General features: G+C 37.3%; 1 protein-coding gene across 1 annotated transcript in view; it reads left to right on the forward strand.

Annotated features, from left to right (window-relative positions):
- MED13L (mediator complex subunit 13L) overlaps positions 1–19122 on the forward strand; it is a 203658-nt gene that overhangs the window by 138459 nt on the left and 46077 nt on the right. Inside the window, exons 5-9 of the mRNA XM_049806858.1 lie at positions 8351–8496; positions 9927–10121; positions 10517–10708; positions 15701–15863; positions 16680–16784. Coding sequence (XP_049662815.1) covers positions 8351–8496; positions 9927–10121; positions 10517–10708; positions 15701–15863; positions 16680–16784 — 801 coding nt within the window. The remainder of the gene's footprint in view (positions 1–8350; positions 8497–9926; positions 10122–10516; positions 10709–15700; positions 15864–16679; positions 16785–19122) is intronic.

The following is a 19122-nucleotide window of genomic DNA, read 5'->3' on the forward strand; positions in this document are numbered from 1 at the left end:
ACAGTATAATTTACTTAGACCGTGTAAGCCCTGTTATGTTGTTCTGTATATTGTCCAGCCCATCTTTATTAAGGTCATTAAAAAAACCCAAACATGGAAACTATCTTAATCTAAGACATCATAAACAGCCAGTGCAGAAAATGCAGAGCAGTTTGTACTGTGTTCATATTAAAGGTTATGTACGTTGTATGTGACCTTTCCTCCAGCGAAGACTTGAAGTAGGTCTCTTACGTAGAGAGACTACAATATAATTACTCCTCAAAATGTTAGCTAATGTGATGTGCAGCAGTTTCCCCTTGACTTCTTGGAGGTGTTCATGCTGCTGTTAGCCCTGTCATGCTACAGATTGATGTATCCATTTGAAGTATAAACTCCAGTATCCCTCCAGGCTAGCAGGTCATCTTGTGCATACATTTATACAGAGAAAAGAATAGAAGGTTGTTAGAGATGGAATCAGGGAGAGAATCTCAATAGTGAGGCATATATTAGCCTTGGCAAGAGGTTTTTGTTGATGACAACTGAGGAAGTGTTGAGATAGTAAGTCTGTAACACAGAAAGTGTTTAGATAATGTTATCTAAATGCTTGCTGCATTGTGAAACTGTTATCTTAGTACTTTACCGCTGGAAAAACACTAAAGGTAATTAATATTTATACCAAGTTTCTGTGCATGCATCTCGTATATTTAAAAAAAAAAATTCCAACAGAATATGTGAGAAAACATGTTGACTTATAAAATACAATCATTAAAAGACCTGGGTAATTCTGGGAACTGATGTTCTCTTCTGCCCTCTTTTGGGGGGGGGGGGGGGGGGCGGGGCGGGGCGGGGAGAGAAAGAGACAACAAAAGAAAGATAAAAGGAGTAATTGCCAAAGCAATATGATTTAATCTTCAACTTGGTCTCCTGTATTCTTACTGTCTGCCATAGAAAAATTTGTGACTTTGGGCAGAAACAGCTACAGAATCAGATTGTCTTCCCTGTGTAACCAGGTTTCTCCCAGGATCAGTTTCCCTTGTTCACGAGATGACAGTGTGTGTCACGTGAAGAAAAGATGTTTCAAGTTGTGTGCTATAGTAAAATGGCTGCAACACATGGTTTCAGCTGGGTCTTCGTTAGCCTTCAAACAAGATCCTGCTGAAGGGACTGCTGCAGTTCAGTGCCAGCTGAATCCTCTCTCCAGCTCTTAACACAAAGCATATGTTGGATGCAGCTGGGCAGCAAGTCTTCGATTACCAGTGGTTAATACATGGAGTTGTGGAGCACGAAATAGGCTCTAGGTTGCTGTGTCACATATTTGACTATGGGCCTGCATCTGAGGCCACGGCGTAGAGAAACCAACTATGTGAGTTTCATGCCTAGTACCGAAATGTGGTCAGCTTTGTGCTGCTTACCATTTGTTGGAAGGCTGTTGCATCCAGAAAACTCTGGAATTGTCTCATGTCTGGAAATGCTTTCCTTTTTGGTTTAGTTGTGGTTTCTGCAAAAACTGTTAGTAATTATGCCATGTTTCTTGAACATATATTGTGAACTACTGAAGTTGTACTTCTTAATAACTTAACTTTGTCTTATTTCAGCTTGGGCAATGTTCAGAGTCCATCTGGCAGGCAGAGAGTATGTTATGGGTAACTCGCAAGCATGAGAAATGCCACATAAATGTTTTGCCTCTCAGACTGTATCTATGCTACTTACTAGACCAGACAGGTCATGATCTCAAGAACTGGCGTGCTATCATCCAGATTGCTTTACTGTTGCATGCTCACTACTTGGCTTTGAGCAGTGGCAGCTAGCACTCTTGCAAGGCAATGCCCAGGAGAGGTTCTGGGGATAGTGCAGCCAAGGACCGTTTCCAGTAAATCAGTGCAGACAATGCCTTCCTTTCCGGGATGAAGAGGTTTTACCATATGAACATGCTATTTCCCCTAAGGGCCAGAAAATGTGTCCTGCCTTTTTTTTTTAATTATTATTATTTATTTTATTTGCTGCTATTGATAAAGTCTCACTTCCAGGTCCTCTTTGCTCTCTTGGTATATATGAAGAAGCTTTCTCTGCTAACACAGCTGCCTGGCAGGTCCCCTTAGTTCCTAAATTGGACTACTGTATGTCCTAGAGAAATGTACTGGAGGTCCAGGCACTGTGAAAGTGCATAATTTCTCTCCTGTAAGGAGAATGCATAGGCCACTATGCATTGTGAACAAAAGGTCTGACTTCTCTTAAACCAAAGCAGAAGGCCTTTCTTCTCTCTTCCCATTATGTTCAGTCTGTGGTGGTTGTGGGAGCTTGTTCAAATTCAAATTTCACTGAGGATGTTTATTTAGAAGAGGTAATTTTCATACTGGGCTGTTAATTTAGTCTCACCTGTTCAAGAGGGTTATTGACTGTAGGTGTGTCCAGGTGCTGCCATCTCCTGTCCACACCACCGCTGTGACCTGCTAATAACTGTCCTGTTGCTTTAGACAAATTTAAAGGAAACTATTTTATTATGCTCACAATTACTCTTATGTTCCAAATCTGTGCATAGCCTTTTCATACCCTCTTCTTTATAGTCCACATCAAACGAGTGATTAGTCTCATTGGTATGACTGTCTAGTTTCCTAACGCGTGTGGCTTACTGCTGCCTCTCTTCCGAGATCAGACTTGCCAAAGCTATTTTGGGGTAACTGTGAGTTAAGGGCTTTCAGATCCCAGCCCTAAATTTGAGGGGAATTAGAACAGCAATGCAATTTATTGGTCATAAAATATAATTAATTGTGCACAGTCAGTGGCTTTATGGACAATTGCTTATAAACTAAAGGAGAGAAGTAAGAGATTGCCAGCAGCCTGGTGGCAGGGAAAGGGAGCTCAAACTTGCCTGTAGAGAAACAAGTATTTAAAAAATTCTCATCCTTGAAATTGTTCTAAAACAGTTGTTTAGGACCAATGTTTACAAATACAGGATTCTCAAATTTTCACCACGTCCTTCTAAGTAACCTTTAGTGTCAGTATTGTCATCTGTTTCCTATTGCACTTTCTGGGTGCAGAAGTAGGTTGCAGTATTTGGGACTAAACCTAGCTTAGAAACTCTACACTGCACAGCAGCCAGTGTTTTTCAAAACATAAAAGTGCTTTTCAGTGAATGATTTCAAATCACTAATAACGATAAAATCCATATCCTAAAACTATTTTTGGAATATCCCTCTAATAAGGAAAAAAATTTGTGATGTTCTTTTAAGTTTTTGTGTAGATTCTTCTTGATGTGCCTCCCAAATCCCAAAGTAATTGTTATTGACTTTTTTATTATTATTATTTTCCTGAAGTAATTGATTTCCACATTCATCATGCAAAATGAGGTATTTTGAAATCTCTTATAAGGTACAGTTTGACTTTGTACACAGACGTACATTTAGTACCTACATTCAAAACTCAGTTATGAATTGCAGTACATTGGCATTTTTTTCATTGCGATTATTTGTATGGATATAATCTCTTTAAAGTTTCAGTGCAGACTAGCGCAGTTTCCACTGGGTATTTATATAAACCTACTAACAAATGGAAAAAATACATAAACCCATCAGATGTTCTCCGTTCTCTGCCAACATTGCGTAGTTTAAACATAGTCATGTTTTCATAATCTTCATCTGATTTTTATGTATAAGTAAATTCAATGTAATGTTATTTCCTTTAAGTCATTTATAGTAACTGAGGGATTGGCATTCATAAAGATTATGGAAGGTCCTAAATATTACATTGATGAGGTATTCAGCTACATTTTAGGCATCTCAAAGGTTATTTAAGGTAATGATGATCCCAGAGGAAACATTGGAAAGACAGTTGTTGTCAGTTGCAGGTGATTAGGTGCCAAATTGAAAGTTTGAGTAATGTAAATACTCTTTATTTGAAGATTTTTTCTGTGTTATGGGGGAAAAAAATACTGCAATTCTTAGGAGAAGGACATAGATCTTTTCTTTTGTTATAAAAGATAACATGACATTGCTATTTCTTCTTCTGTGCTTTTCTTTACCAGTTTCCTTGCTCTTAAGAGGTAGGGATCAAAACACCAAGAACAGATTAAAAATAAAATTAAGGGAAATAGCACTGAATATTTGTCACTGTGTAATTAGGGAGTGGGTTTTTTGTTTGCTTCCTTTATATTTTTATTAATAGAAGCTTGTTATTTAAACAATTATTTTAGTTTGAGCTCATCAGTCTCTCTCAGTGAATATAGTGGAAATATTCTTTAAAGTATATGCTCAAGTGTTGTGCTGGCTCAAGACTACAGTGCTGAGCATTTTTCAGACCTTGGCCTTAATGCAGCTGTGTTCTATATATTCTGTTTGGCAAGGTGACATCCTAACTGAGGCAGCTATCAGTCACCTGTAAAGGAAAGAAAGGTTTCTGAAAAGGTAACTGTGAAAAGGAGAGAACAATTCCTGCATAGTGTGGTGAGAGCACCATTACAGATTTGCATTCTTTTAAAGTGTTTCTAATTTTTATAAAGTAAGATGAAAAGAATAGGTCTTATTTAAGTTTGTGTTGAAATTTTCTGATGGAAAACTGCTGCAGCTACCACTGTCTCTGGTGGTACTGTTTGTACGCCTGAAAAAACCCAAGGAAAGGAAGAAATTAAAAACCTCAAACCCGAAAAGATAGGGTTTGAGTTAGTCCATCTGAAGTGTATTTCATACTTAGTTGGTGGGTACATCGCTAAAGCATTTTCACTTTATACTACACCCAAGGCATAAATAATTTTAAGTGCTTCCAACTTTATTTTTTTTAATGCATTAGATGCTTCAGTCTGATTCAGGTTTCTGATTTGGAACTTCTAGGGAATTTGTGGCACATTGTACTCCTCTGGTAAGGATCAGGAATGTCTGGTGCCTTGCTCAGGATGGTCACCTTGCTTTCACGCTTTCACCTGAAGAGATTCTGTCCCTTCTTCCTTTCCTTTGGGTAGCAATATAGGTTCTAAAACATGATTCTGAAGCTAGTTTTGTTCCTTGTGTAATTCATTAATATGTGCAAAGTAAACGTATAATGCAGCTGTTCAAAATTGCTAGTATTTTTATTATTGTACTTGTTCTGAATAGGTATAAATTGACAGCTCAAGGTATTCCAGCAGACTTTGTAGAGTAGGGGAAATAGTTTGGAAGCCATTTCACATGTGCCTCTGGTGGTTTCTGATATTTTGAATGTCAGGGAGATAAGAAAGAGTACAGAAATGAGTAAGTTTAAAAACCTGGAGAGATAGTAGAGTGGATTCTCAAAAGCCTGTCAGCTTCAGTTTTTGAAGTTGGTTGAACTAAATTTAAATAAAATAAAAATTTTAAAAAAAGAGTCCGAACATAGTGCTGAATGGTTTTAGAAACTCTAGTTTGATCTGCATTTTGTGTTTAGCTTTTTTTATGGTGCTTTTGTTAGCACAAAGAGTAGATCTGTTAAGAAAACTGGATGTTGATAAAACGCTGTTGGAAGACTCTAGTGAGGACCTGAACAATTTATATATTTTAGAAGCTTTAGTTTGAAGTATGTAGGTCTTGATGTACACTGTAGAACTGTAGCTAAAATGGTTATTAAAAGTAAAGCCTCAGTGCTCAGTCTGCTTCTGAAGGCTGACTGGTTTTTAGCTTGGTAAGTTTTCTTCTGCTTGAATTTTATTTGAAGATCTGTCTCCCATTTTGTAGCAAGAGTGATTTCTGCAGCTTGGTATTTAAGGAATTGTGTGAAATGTACTAAAGACAGGAATGTCAGGAGGCTGGGATGTACATGCCTGAGTGGTATACATCACAGAGCGTGCTTACGCTATTTTCTTGAAATAGAATTCCTATTTGTTACGAAAGTAAACGTTTTACTCGGAATCTGCCAGAAGCTTATTGGGCGTGTAGGAAGTCCCCAAGCCTTGATCTTTATTATTTTTGGTCTTGAAAGCTGAGCTTATAGCAATGACTCTGGCACTGGCGGGAGCGTAAAATTGACGTGTTTCTTCTCTTGCAAAGCACTGTAAGACCGCCCTCGGGAGGAAGGCCTGGGGAAGGGAGCAGGGAGGAAAGGCGAACGCTGGACGGGGGCAGGCTGGCTGGAGGCTTGCTTGCTCCACTCTCTTACTTGCAGAGAGTGCTTTGTACCTCAAGGACTCCTCAGCTGTGGTCTGAAGAAAAGGAATACTTGAGTGACTGACATTGGTTGGTTCTCTTTCAACAGCTGAGCGTGATTTACTTCGGATCCAGTGCTAGAAATGATCCGTCTTTCACTAATGAAGTATTTGTTGCTGGCCACGAGTAGTAATATTCATTACTATTATTCTTTCATCTGTCTGTTTGCAGGAAAGTAAAATGAGCTAATACTGTATTTGTATATCTTTTTTCCTCTAATTAGTCGTATAAGCTTTTAATCCGCGGCTATTCAATTTTCTGAACTTAATGATTAATTTTGATGTTGGCTGACTCTCAGTTGAAAAAGCTAGTGGCATGCATTCCCTTACCTGCAAAAACAAATGAATCTTTTGTCTTTTAAACTGTACTTGGTCTATTTCTTAGTCTCACAGTGTTTATGGATCGTTGTGAATGTTGCATAAGATTGCACGTGATTTGTTCATGCCAGCCCACTTTGCGGGAGACTTGAAAGAGTCGCTGTGTGGTCCCAGAAGGCTATTTTTTTTCTTCAGTTCAATAGAAGACAAGCAAGACTTTCACAGTCAAACGCTGTAGGAAGCTTGCAGAATCAGGAGGATTTTGGTGTAATATCCTAAAGACAGGAGTTGAAAATGGCTACTTTACAAATAGCTTTGCTCTCTGCTTTAGAAAGGCTGACCTGCTGCATGCCGAACTCTTTGCAGAGATTATCCCTGCCTGATCTTAGACCAGATTTCTCATGTTTGGTTTTTTTTTTTTATTTATTAAGACCTTTTTTATATTAATGGCTATCATCCTATGCAAGGGAACTAATGAGTTGTGATTAAATAATTGGGCTTTGCTTTTATTTTTGTATTTCTTGGGTGTGCAGAAATCTGCTGTTCAGTTATTTTAATTTTTTTTACATGAATTGATATGTTTTTCTTCTTGGGGCAAGATAGTTGGATAGAAATACATGGAATCTGTGACCCGTTTTGTTCCATGTCCCATTCCTTCCCTCCCCCTCCATGAAAATTAATGTTCAATTGACTTCTGTAACACTGATGATAGTGAAATTTCTTTCCCTTGTGAAAACGGAAATCTAATGAAACCTTTTATTTCCTGGAGTTAAGTTACTGCTACCAAGTACTTCTGAATACAGAATGATAGCACCAAGGAAGTTTAGTTGTTATCTGTGACTTTAAGTAACCTTTTCTCTGTGGATTTTTCTCAGCTAACCATTTTCTTCAGGTTTTTGTGGTAGTATTTGAGGCTCACAGAAGAGTAACTTGTAGTACAGGACGAAAAGTTGTTCTACACGATGTGTAGAATCATTCAGAGATTAGTAAGATTAGAACAGCTTCCTATTCTACACCATCAGTGCCTTTGTTTAAAAATAGCTGACAGTAGTAGAGCAGTTGGTTGACTTAAATACTAAAGTAAAATTGTTATAGTTGCATGTGTTGTTTATTTTTGGTGAAGGTAGTCAAGAGCTGTCTTTAAAATAATGGCTGGCCCAGTGCCAAAGCCAACAGCCATAGAACTATGCGCAGCTATGGTATTGGACAGAAAAATTACTGCACAATTACCACTTCAGCTCTGTAAATTTTTACTTGATTCAAATGATGATAAAAAGCATGAAATGTGTTTTGTTTTCTTTTTTCTTATGGCTTTGTGGTAAAGAATACTTAAGAAAATAGTTAGCCGTGATGGGAGGTCATTCTATGGGTAGAATAAAGTGGGAACATTTTAGATACCATTCATTTCAAATTAAGTTTAATCATCAGTGGCAAATCCATGTTTCATCTTAGACCATTGTCAACTTTTTGTAATATTCATGTGCTTTTATTTTCTTTAATGGAGATTCTCATGAGGTATCAGACAAACTTATTTCCTATTCCTTTTTTATTCCTTTTCAGCTAGAACCCATTACAGAGTGAATTTTGAGGAATTTCTGAAGACCCCTATTTTTACTACTTGAATCCTGGTTAAAGTCCCATTTGTTTGTAATGATCTTATTAATTGAAACAAGTAGGAAAAAAAAAAAATCTTTAACATAGTTGCCAACATTATCAAATAGTTGTCTAGTGATGGGTCATTCTGTCGTGCATGGTTATCAATCAGCCAATGAACCTGTATTCAGTAGTCACAAGTGGCAAAACAGAGGGCTAGATATTTGGTCTCTTAAGGCTGTGGAATCACAACCGCCCATGAGTTCATTAACATGCTAATAAATCTGTTTCTCGTTTGTCTCCCTCCTCCTCCAGTGAACATTTGTCGTGTGCCTTCACATTCTTTCTTCATGGGGAAAGCAATGTGTGCACAAGTGTGGAGATTGCTCAACACCAGCCAATCTACCTGATCAACGAAGAGCATATCCATATGGCCCAGTCCTCACCGTCTCCATTCCAAGGTAAGTGAGCTGGATTTGGAACTTTGTGTGCTTAACCTCGCTTCTGTGGGGGGGGGACTTTGCTCCTGGTGATGTTATCTTCAGAGGTGAATAAAGTAAGGTTAAGTAACTCTTCAAATGGGTTACATTTCTATTCAGGAAGTTGTGGATATAAGGGAAAATATTGTTAGAACTTCAGCACTATAGCCAGCCATAAATGGTATGGGAATTTTCCAGAGCTTTATATTCATCAACATTGTTTTTAAAGGTACATGCATATAGTAAATAAAGCAAAGAAAGTCATCTGTTGTTTTGTTGGTTTTTGTGTTGTTTGGTTTTGTTGGTTTTTTTTAAAGACTTATTATTTAATAAAGTGAGTGCACTGATTTGATTTTTTGCATGGTGTCTAGGTCAGTGGGCTCAAATCTGTAACTTCAATGCTACGTGAATACAAATACTGAGGTTATCTAATTTGGGAGTACTTTTCATTCATAGATTGCCAACTTTTTTGGTTTTAGGGGTTTTTTTTAAGAAGGGATATCTGTGAAAATATATCAGAAACAATGAAAAACTTGAAGTATCTCTGACTATTTATTTGCCAGTGTAAGAAATTAGGGTTCTACAGAATTAAGTTAATAGCTTATTAAATTCATGATGCAATTCTGGTGAAATGCTCTAAATTGAAAAAATGTAAGAATATTTGAGTCATTGAGTTATACTGTCTTTACTACAGTCTGAAATTATAATTTCAAAGCAATTAAAGCAAGAAATCTCTATAAAATTAACATACAGTAAAGAAAGACCCAGAGACTTATAAAATAAGCATTCATAGAGATGCTAATTTATAGAAGCTTTATTGAAAAACATTTTGTTTCTAAATGTAAAGTTTTGACAGAGGCTCAGACACTTAAGTCTTAGAAGGCTTTATTTCAGTGAGCTAAATTCATTACTCTCTCAAATCACATATGAGTAAAAGCAAAACTGAGTCTGAGAATATCTGTTGAGCAACTAGTTCTTACTTGTCATGACTGTAGTCTTCTTCATATATTGTTATGTCTATCCTTTTTAATGCTGAGAAGCTTCTAGTACCATGTGTTCCTGGTAAAAACCCTATTGTCGAATATCTATCCTCTATTACTTCCATGTATGGTCATCCCTTTGCCGTAACGAGTGCTGTTTCCCTATGCTTAGCTTAGTTCATTGTGGAAATTATTAAACTAAACTGTAAAAAGGTCCATTTTTAGCTCAGTAGGGATGGCTGTACAGGAAGCTAGTGCAGTGTAACATAGCTTTAAATTCTCACCCTTACTCGATTTTGCAGTAGCTTTCCCCTGAAGGCAGATCCTTAAATCAGCATGCAGGTAGAACAGTGACTCAAGCTAGAGGCAGACGCTGGCTGATAAATGGTTGAAATATATATACTGTAGGGACTGTTGTTTCTTACTTTGCAGTTTTGGTGAGTCCTTATGGTTTAAATGGTACACTCACGGGCCAGTCATATAAGATGTCAGACCCAGCAACTCGTAAATTGATGGAGGAATGGCAGTATTTTTACCCTATGGTGCTGAAGAAAAAAGAAGGCATGAAAGAGGAAGAAGAGTTGGGATATGACAACGATTTCCCTGTGGCAGTTGAAGTCATTGTTGGTAAGTTTCAGTATTCTGCCTGAAGGATTATTTTCCTCCACATGATTTAAAAAAAAAATAAATTAAAAAAAATCTAATTAATCAGAAACAGCCATTATAATTTTCCTATCTTCTCTTGTAGCTCTCTTGACACTGGAACATCTGACTAGTTATCTTGCCTCAAGCTTCTGTACTCCCTGTATCCCACATGCTATTATTCACAGTATCAAGCTACTTGTTTCAGCTCTGTACTGGTTATAGAGGGTTAGGTATACATTAGTATGTGCAATTCCTTAGCTCTTTATAGTTGGGATAATAAGTTTTGTCTAATTGACATTGAAAACAAGTTGAAGTAGCTAAGGCTGCTGAATATTACCAGTTATGTTTAAGACTTTTGTTTTTCCATTTCTTTGTAGGTGGTGTAAGGATGGTATATCCTTCAGCCTTTGTTCTCATCTCCCAGAGTGATATCCCCATGTCACAGAACACTGCCAATACTGGAGGCCATTTAAATGTGGGACAGCAGGGGCTTGGAAGCATGAAAGATCCTGCCAGTACCTGTGGGATGCCACTCACTCCACCCACTTCTCCAGAGCAGGCCATTATGGGTAAGCAATAAACTCAGGAGGCAGTCTTTCATTTTTGCATAGCTCATGATGAGTGAGGATAACTATGTGAACAGTAGCAGATTAAAGACAGGCGAGAGACTGAAAGTTAGGAGAGGACTTTTTCCTGTAGGTCTGTGGTAAATTAAAGCCACTGCTTTAAACACCCCTGAAGAAGACATGTCTTTAAACAAAACTGTGAATTCAGTTAAGCTCCATTTTCTGTAACTGCATTATCTTTGTGCAGTAGTGCAAATACCTGAGAGTCTAGACTCTGACAGTGTTTGACAGATTTTGCCAGTGTTTATGAAGTGTTGGTTTTCTTGTGTTGGGATTGGAGGAGGGTGTTGAGTCATTGTGGTACAAGAGTACAGTGAACATACAAGAGTATGTAGCTCTTCTTGTAAAGAGCTAGAAATACAGCACTTAACTAAGCATTCATGTTGGTATAATAAAAATTTGCAAATGCTAGCTACTCTTTGTGTCCAGCATAGTTGGATTTTAATTAAGGGCCATTCAGAAGAAATGCACGAGTCTCTGGAACTGGTAAGAAGGAGCTTGGGTTTCCCAGATGAGGTCTGACATAAGTTTGCATCATATGCAGGTGGCAGAGTGCTGCATAGTATTTGCAAGTGAGTTATGTGTTTCGTCTGGATAGAGTATGCCTCTTTCAAATGTTTGGATCTGTAGTAATTCTAATCTCAGAAGCCATCCAAATGCTTGGTATGTGGGGTACTAGATCCTTAGTATCTTGTTTCATTGAAATGAATATGTACATCCTGTTGCTCCTCGGAAATGAAAATAAATATCTATAACCTGTCATCATCTGGAATACAGACAAGACCTTAAGATTAGTTGCTGTCATTGTGGTTATGCTGTAAAAAAATTCAGGACTGCAATTTCAAATGAGAACTAAGGAACAGAGGAGTCAAACATCTGTTTGAGTGCAAACTTCTCTAAGATAATAAAGTAAAAAAAAAAAAAAAGGAAAGAAAATATATGATATAGAAAAAAGAAAATCAGTGATTCCCCCCACACACGCGCAAAAAAAAAAAGAAAAAAAGTGTTGAAGGCATATTTACAACTAAGTAATTTTCTTCTGTGTAGATTGTCTTCTGAATTTGTTCTTTACACACTTGCCAGTTACTAACAGAATTACAAGATAGTTGAGGTTGGAAGGGACCTCTGGAGACTATCTTACCCAACCCTTCTGCTCAAAGCAGGGTCAGGTAGAGCAGGTTGCTCAGGACATTGTCCAATCAGGTTTTGAACATCTCCAAGGTCAGACACTCCGCAACCTCTCTGGGCAACCTGTTCCAATGGCTGACCACCTTCACAGTAAAAAGTTCTTTCTTACATTTAAATGGAACTTCCAGTATTTCAATTTATGCCCATTGCCTCTTATCCTTTCACTGGATACCACTGGTTATATCCTCTCTATTCTCCCTGTCAATTATTTGTATATATTGATAAGATTTCTCCCCCAGCTTTCTCAGCCTCTCCTTGTAAGCTATATTAATAATAATTTCACAAGTACCAGCATGTTTTATGCTTTGCAAATGACTGTTACTTGGAATTGAGTTTTGGTTCACAGAAGATTCTCTGACTTGAGTCACATTGGCAAAATCATAAGAGACCACTCACCGCTGGGCAACCTTCTGCTTGAACTTGCAGGTTTTTTTGAACTTGTTGATTAGTGCTTACTAAATTTCACAGAGCAATAGAAGCATTGAAGACATGAATGTTCCTACAAGTTTCTGTGAGACCATGCAGCCAGATGGGAATAAAGAATCCTTGTTATACCCTCACTGAGGTCTAAGGAGCTACCAAGCTAGCTTAGCCTTTGTTAGGTAGTTCTGTCACATCAAGAGGATCAATCTTGACGCAAAGCGAAAGAAAACTAATCATCATTGGCTTCATTGCCATGGAAGTACTTGTCTGGATTCACTTGTCCATGAACAGTGCCTGTGTATGAAGACAATCAGAGTATCTAGTATTTACTACTAATAATACAGAATGTGGGATTTAAATTCACTTTGCATGTGTTTTTCAAGGCAACTGATAGTTAAAATAAGCAAAAAGCGTATTAGTAACTAACTGAAGCAAGACAGTCGACTTCTAAATAACAATATTAAAGTACTGATGCATATTTTAATGTGCTGTTGTATTTTTATATTTTTCAGATCCCTGTTAAACTTGTATATTATCACAAGGGTATTCTATTTTAGAATATTTATAAACTATTAATGTCTAAAAAGCGTTCATATTGTCCAATCTGGCAGTCACAGTTTCTGTTTGATCTCTGCTGTTGTTGGAGGGCAATATGAAATTGTATCAGAGGGGTGCCTCTCCAGCGAACAGTGAAAGGATTCCTTTATATTAATTCAAACACCATTTTAAAAGACCTTGAAAAACTGGAGAAATGGATTGGAAAAACATGTCATGCAGTTCAGCATCAGTAGATGGGATACATAAACTGGATTAGTTTGAGGCACATGAATAATACTTCAGTTCTCAGTTCTGCCCCATACTAGTAAAAATATGGTTGTAGTACCATGTCTAGTTTTGAACACTTAAAGATGTGGACAAATTGGATGGAATCCAGTGCAGTGAGGATGGTTATAGATTTTGCAAACAGGACCTACAGAAAAGGATGGAAAGAATTGAAGTTGTTTAGTCTAGAGAAGAGAAATTTGAAGGAGAGATGGTGTAACAGTCTTTAGAGACATAAAAGGAGAAAAAGAATAATCTTTTCTCTGCAACCAATGTGTAATGAACCTAAACTGGAGCAAAGCAAAACTAGGTTAAACATGATGAACAACTTTATCTGAGGAAGGATAATGAAGTGTTAGAATAAATTGGCTGGTGGGAAGCTGCAGAGTTTCCATTAGCAGGGAGTTGGGTGGGTAATTGGGGTTTTTTTGTGTTTTGTTGGGGGTGGTGGTGTTTGTTTTCAAAGAACAGGTTAGTCAAATATGTTGATCCAGCTTTGAAGCAGGGAATGAACTAGATGATCTCTTCAGGTATCTTTCAACCATATTTTCCATGATTGTGTCTAAAGTATGTAACGAAACAAATCGCTGCTGAAACTGGGGAATGTCATTTTTCATGTGTAGAAACAGACTGCACCATAGGGATTGTGAATTGACCTCTGGTGAGTGGCTGGTTGTGTTCTCCAGTATTTATACTATTATGTGAGATAGTTATTTGTGTGTGTTCCAGTATTTTGTCAGTGGTTCTCATGGATAAAAATTAGTGTCAGTGTATGAGAACAAAATGTTTTTGCCTGCTGCAAAGTTCTGTTTCATATTATGCTATGTATGCTGTACTGTATAGTATAAAAATATTACAGAATTTTGGAAAACAATAATTAATGCACTCAAATGTAACTTGAAAGCTTGGGTAGCTCCTTGGTTATCCTCTCATAGATCCTATCCCTCCCTTTCCATCATAGTTTTTTTTTTAACTGGCAGCTGTAACTGTTCTGCTATTGGTTGATGTATGCGATGTATATGTGTGCACATTATGTTTATTTATATACACAGATTCCTTCCTGCCCCACCCAAAAGGAGGACAGATTGTCTAATTCTGAAGTTTTGACCTGTTTTTTTGATCAACTGTCAAGTTCATAATGTTTGTAGAACATTTGAAAGGCACTGAAATAAACTGTTATAGCCACAAGCCTCAGTACATGTAGGGACTTGTGGTTTTGACTGCCTCTTCTTTTTTAATTAGAATTCTTTACAAAAAGAGAATCAGGGAAGGTCTAACTGGAGAAAAAAATATATAAGCACGAAGAATCAAAGAAGATACAGGGTTAGGCAGCTTGTGCATGATTTTAAAAGTTGTATTTTGAAAGTCACCTAATAGAAATCAGCAGAATTACCTTGTTAGATGCAGCGATGTATAGTAGTGAATCCTTTAAGCGTTTCATTCTTAAGGCTTCTTAAATTGCGTCAGGCAGAAGGACGAAGTGTTCTGTACACTGATTTGACCTTGTTAAAATGCGGCATATCCTTACTTTTCCATCCAGAGCACAGAGTAGTGTTACTCAGTCGCCAGGCCAAATGAGCCTAAAGCTCCCTCTACTGTTGTAGTTTGTGTTTGTAAAGATGACTGTGTGAGATTGCAGTTAGTCTAAAACAAAAACATATTTCATAGTAGAAGAAAAACATCTGCTTATACAATAGCTGGTAAGGTTTCTGCATCACAGATGGAACGAAATGAAGTGCAGAGCGTAAATCAGTTTTCAGGCTATTGAAGTAATATCTTCATTTGTTATCTCTGATAATCATACAGTATTACTGAGAACCTCACATATGATGTTAATAGTATACACTAATGATCAACTGTGGAAAAATTTCTGTAGTAGTATACATCTCAACTGTAAGATTTTACCAAAGCAAGTTTTTTTGATTCTGGTATTTCAATTCAAGTATATTATAAAGAAATAGCATCACACTAATCCATTCATTTCTTCAGTGAGGTTTTATCTTGAGTATAAAGAACTGATTCTTGCTTTGAAGTAGTCTACATAAATTACTGGTTTTCTTAACAGATGCTTTTAGAACCATCCATATTATAATAAATTTAGCCTTTAAAGCAACTCACCAAAGACTATATAAATTCAAGTTTAACATCGAGGATAATTGTGAAAAAACTCTGTCTGCACTAGTGATTCACTACAAGGCTGTAGGTGGGTATCTAAACTACCTCCATTTAAGTGGCAGAGTATATTATGTCACAAGAGGTGCGGTACTCGCACGACTGTATTGTACCTGGTATAACCTCGTGCCATCTTGGTTACCCCAAAGGCAAGTATTGCTTTGAAATGTAGTTTAGTCAGTCTTTTGTAATGATGCTTTAAGCATTTTCTAGTGAAAGTGAACATCTGTGTAGTCAGCAGCCTTATAAGAGGGAAAGTCTTTTCAGGAAAAAGTATTAAATGTGAATATTAAGAACAGCTGTAACATTAATGCTTAATTTATATTGCAGGAGAAAGTGGATGCTCTCAGAGCAGTATCAGCCATTCAACTGTACAGGAGGCGACAGTCAGTGTACACAGTCCAAAGAAATCAGGCAAGATTACTCCAAAATTTCACAATCATATGGTTCACCGTGTCTGGAAGGAATGCATTCTCAACAGGTCACAGTCCAAGTAAGGCAGCATGGTTTTGTTTATTAATAACACATTAATATGTAGTTAAAATTGTAATAATTTTGCCTTAGATAATGTTATTCTTCACAGATTCTTTTACCACTACTCAAAGCTAATGATGCAGAACACCATTATCAAAGAATATTTGTTACTATGTTCAGCTGAAAGCTCCTAACACTTAACATTGTATTTGAAGTTATGGATCTTAATTGTGACAGTCTTTGACGTTACAAATCTATAACATGTGCCTTCAGCTAGATGCTTTGAGATTTGATTGTATTTTCTAGCTCCAGTTGTAGTTACTAGACTGAAACTTGGGTGACTGAAGAACAAATAGTAAATATTTGATATTTAGAACTCTAAGGATAATATTTGTAAAGCATTACATGTGTTGGACTAAAATTCCAATTGACAAGGATATGGTAAATTCGTATTGTTAGTTTCATAGCCCTTTAATACTGGAGATTTAAAGTATATTCATGCCATGGTGTGCCCTGAAATAATTATTTTTCACTATTTCCATGCAATTTTCTCATTGGATATATCGGAAGAATTTCCAGATTCAGTTTAAATTGCTTGCCCCTTATTTCTTGTGCTCAAACTCCAGACAGAGCTATCTGACGTAGAGCTGGTACCATTCTCTCACATAAATCAAACTGTAAGGAAGTAGAGGGAACTACTGTTAAATACAGAATAAGGTGAAGTAGAAGGAAGTAATTTATCTGAGGGGAACATACGTGAATTTATGCATACACGTTTTAAAAAATTTGGGTTTTGAAAAGATGATGACTACTAAAATAATTTTATCTTCTTCAGGAGGAATCAAATTACAACTGCAAATTTGGAAGAGGAAGTTCCTAACAACGCTGTTTCTTGGGATTTTGTGGATCCAGTCCAAAGAGTCAGTTGTTCTTGTTCCAGGTGAGGTTTGAAGAGAGTAAGCATTTATCATTTGGAAGAGCCCTGTTTCATTCATATAGAGATACACTTGCAAAAGGGAGTTATGTTTTAGCTGAGAGAAGAGGAAACTCTAATATCAAAACTATAATCATCACTCATATTCAGGTGATTAACATGCGTCTCATATCATCATCACTTGCAGTAGTCAACTTGAGTGGAAAAATGATCCTGGACTAGAGAATGGGGCCTAGAATCACTCAAACGTTTCTTGTTCATAATGAACTCATCCTTCAGGCTTTTCAGGAATGTGACCTTTAATGTGTGGAGTGGTAAGACTCACGATGAAGAGGGGCCAAAGCTGCATAAGTTTCAGAGCATCCCGATTGAGGGCTAGTGCTATTGTCCCTGTTGGGAGGAAGAGGAAAAATATCCCTAAGAATCACTTTACTCCATGTACCTCTAGTCAATCTGCCATGACTCATAGGACACCAAAAAACTTCCAAGAGAATATAAAACCTTTGCAGCATGGTCATCCACTGTCAACTGATCAAAAGGAAATCACAGTTCAAAGTTCTGGTACTACTCACTCAGGAAAGGCAAGCCAGCACCACCAATTCTGCTTAACAGTTCTTAAAATTATGAGAGAGATGTTACAGGGCTACAAAAAAACAGTTTCCAGTGAAGTAGTCCTGTGAAACTGCTTCTACTGAAACTTTTAATTCCCAAGGTCACCATCTACCTAAAAGATTGGTAAAGATGTTTTTATAACCTAAAGAAGTTATTCCTTAAGTACGCACAGATGTAAATGTAATTCTTATGATCAAACAGAAATGCTGATCGTGCTATGCTAAGCGCATTGGGGTTTTGTTTTGGTTTTTCCCCATCTCATCCCCTCTCATCCTCCTCTGCCCCCCTGCCCCTCTCCAACTGCAGTAAGGGTCTTTGCCAAAATAATAGTCAACACCACAGCCAGTGATGTGGCTGATGTGATTCTCTGCTTTTTGTGTTTGAGACATAGCTGGTGGGTTTTTTTGTCTTTATTTTTCTTTGAACAGCAAGGCAAACTTGAGAATGCTGCTGCTGTTAATAATAGTATTTAATATATTGTCTCACCAAATCCTTAAATGTGTTGTCTGCCACAGCAAACTCTGTAGAGCTTTCTTTGTAGATTTGGCTGTACAGAGAAATTTAGGAATGTAGCGTTCTCACAATCTCCGAAAGGTTGTCGATTAGACATTTCCATTGTCCAAAATTGAATGGAGAGAGATTGTGTCCTTGTACCTTTTGTGTTTGACTTCTCATGAAGCCAATTGTTTGTTGTGTATTTAAAAGAAGAGATAAAGGGATTGTGCATCATATGGAGGGCAGCGTGTTCAACCTGGAGACCCTGTGCTGTATCCGAAGTGAAAGGGTTGCTCTTCTGCAGCCTTGCTCTTTACCCCTGGTTATATGTTGCTTGTATGTATACACTCAAGAGTGCAGAACAGATAAATGTTTTGTCAGGGTGCCAAATGTTTCCTATGGAAAGCTGAGGTCCAGCTTCGCCTGGAAAGCATGGGGAATCAATAGTGGACAATGGAAGCCTGAATCTATGGATAGGTTCAGCTGCATTTGCAATTTCATACTGTCTCTTAGTACCTCCAGTGATAACTACATCATGGTGGAGTTAGTAAACACAGCAACTGGGAAATTAAAACATTATCCTTAAAATGAAGGTGGTACCCCATTTCAAACAGCAATAAAAATTTTCTGTACAGCTGCAGCAACTGGACAACTACTGTCCTATAGATATTGGTTTAGTCATTACTGTGCCATTATATGTGTTGTATAAATGAGAGTATAAATGTCAAGATACGATCTTAAATATGGAGTCTTAAAGGGTTGTCTGGTACTCAGCATCACATTCAATCTTCTATAGACCCAACTTTCTGTTCTTCAACACACAATGTCTAAAATAGTTTTCTGCAGTCGGTTAAAATATGGTGAATGATGGAGAATTAAGTGAATGAAATGTTACAAGAACATGCTTAAGGCAAATCTTCAGTTACTAGGGCATTAGCTCCATCCACATTGTGGGTGATTGCAGCTAAAGACCATCTGCTACAGCAGAGAATTTGCAACATGTCCTGATAACAGCAAAGCCCACAAAGAAAGCCAGGACAATACCACATGACATGGATGGTTACAGGAAAAAGATGTAGCAAGTACAAGAAGTTGTATTTGTACCATTTGACAGCCGCTGTGTACTATAAAACTTGGATGTTTTCATAGCTAACTCATAAAAGCAGAATTGGTTTTCTTCAATCTAGTAGTCCACTTGCGATAATGTAGTTTATCTTTGTGAGTAAAAACCTTATCA

The sequence above is a fragment of the Accipiter gentilis genome, chromosome 7 (genome assembly GCF_929443795.1).
Source record: "Accipiter gentilis chromosome 7, bAccGen1.1, whole genome shotgun sequence".
NCBI lineage: Eukaryota > Metazoa > Chordata > Aves > Accipitriformes > Accipitridae > Astur > Astur gentilis.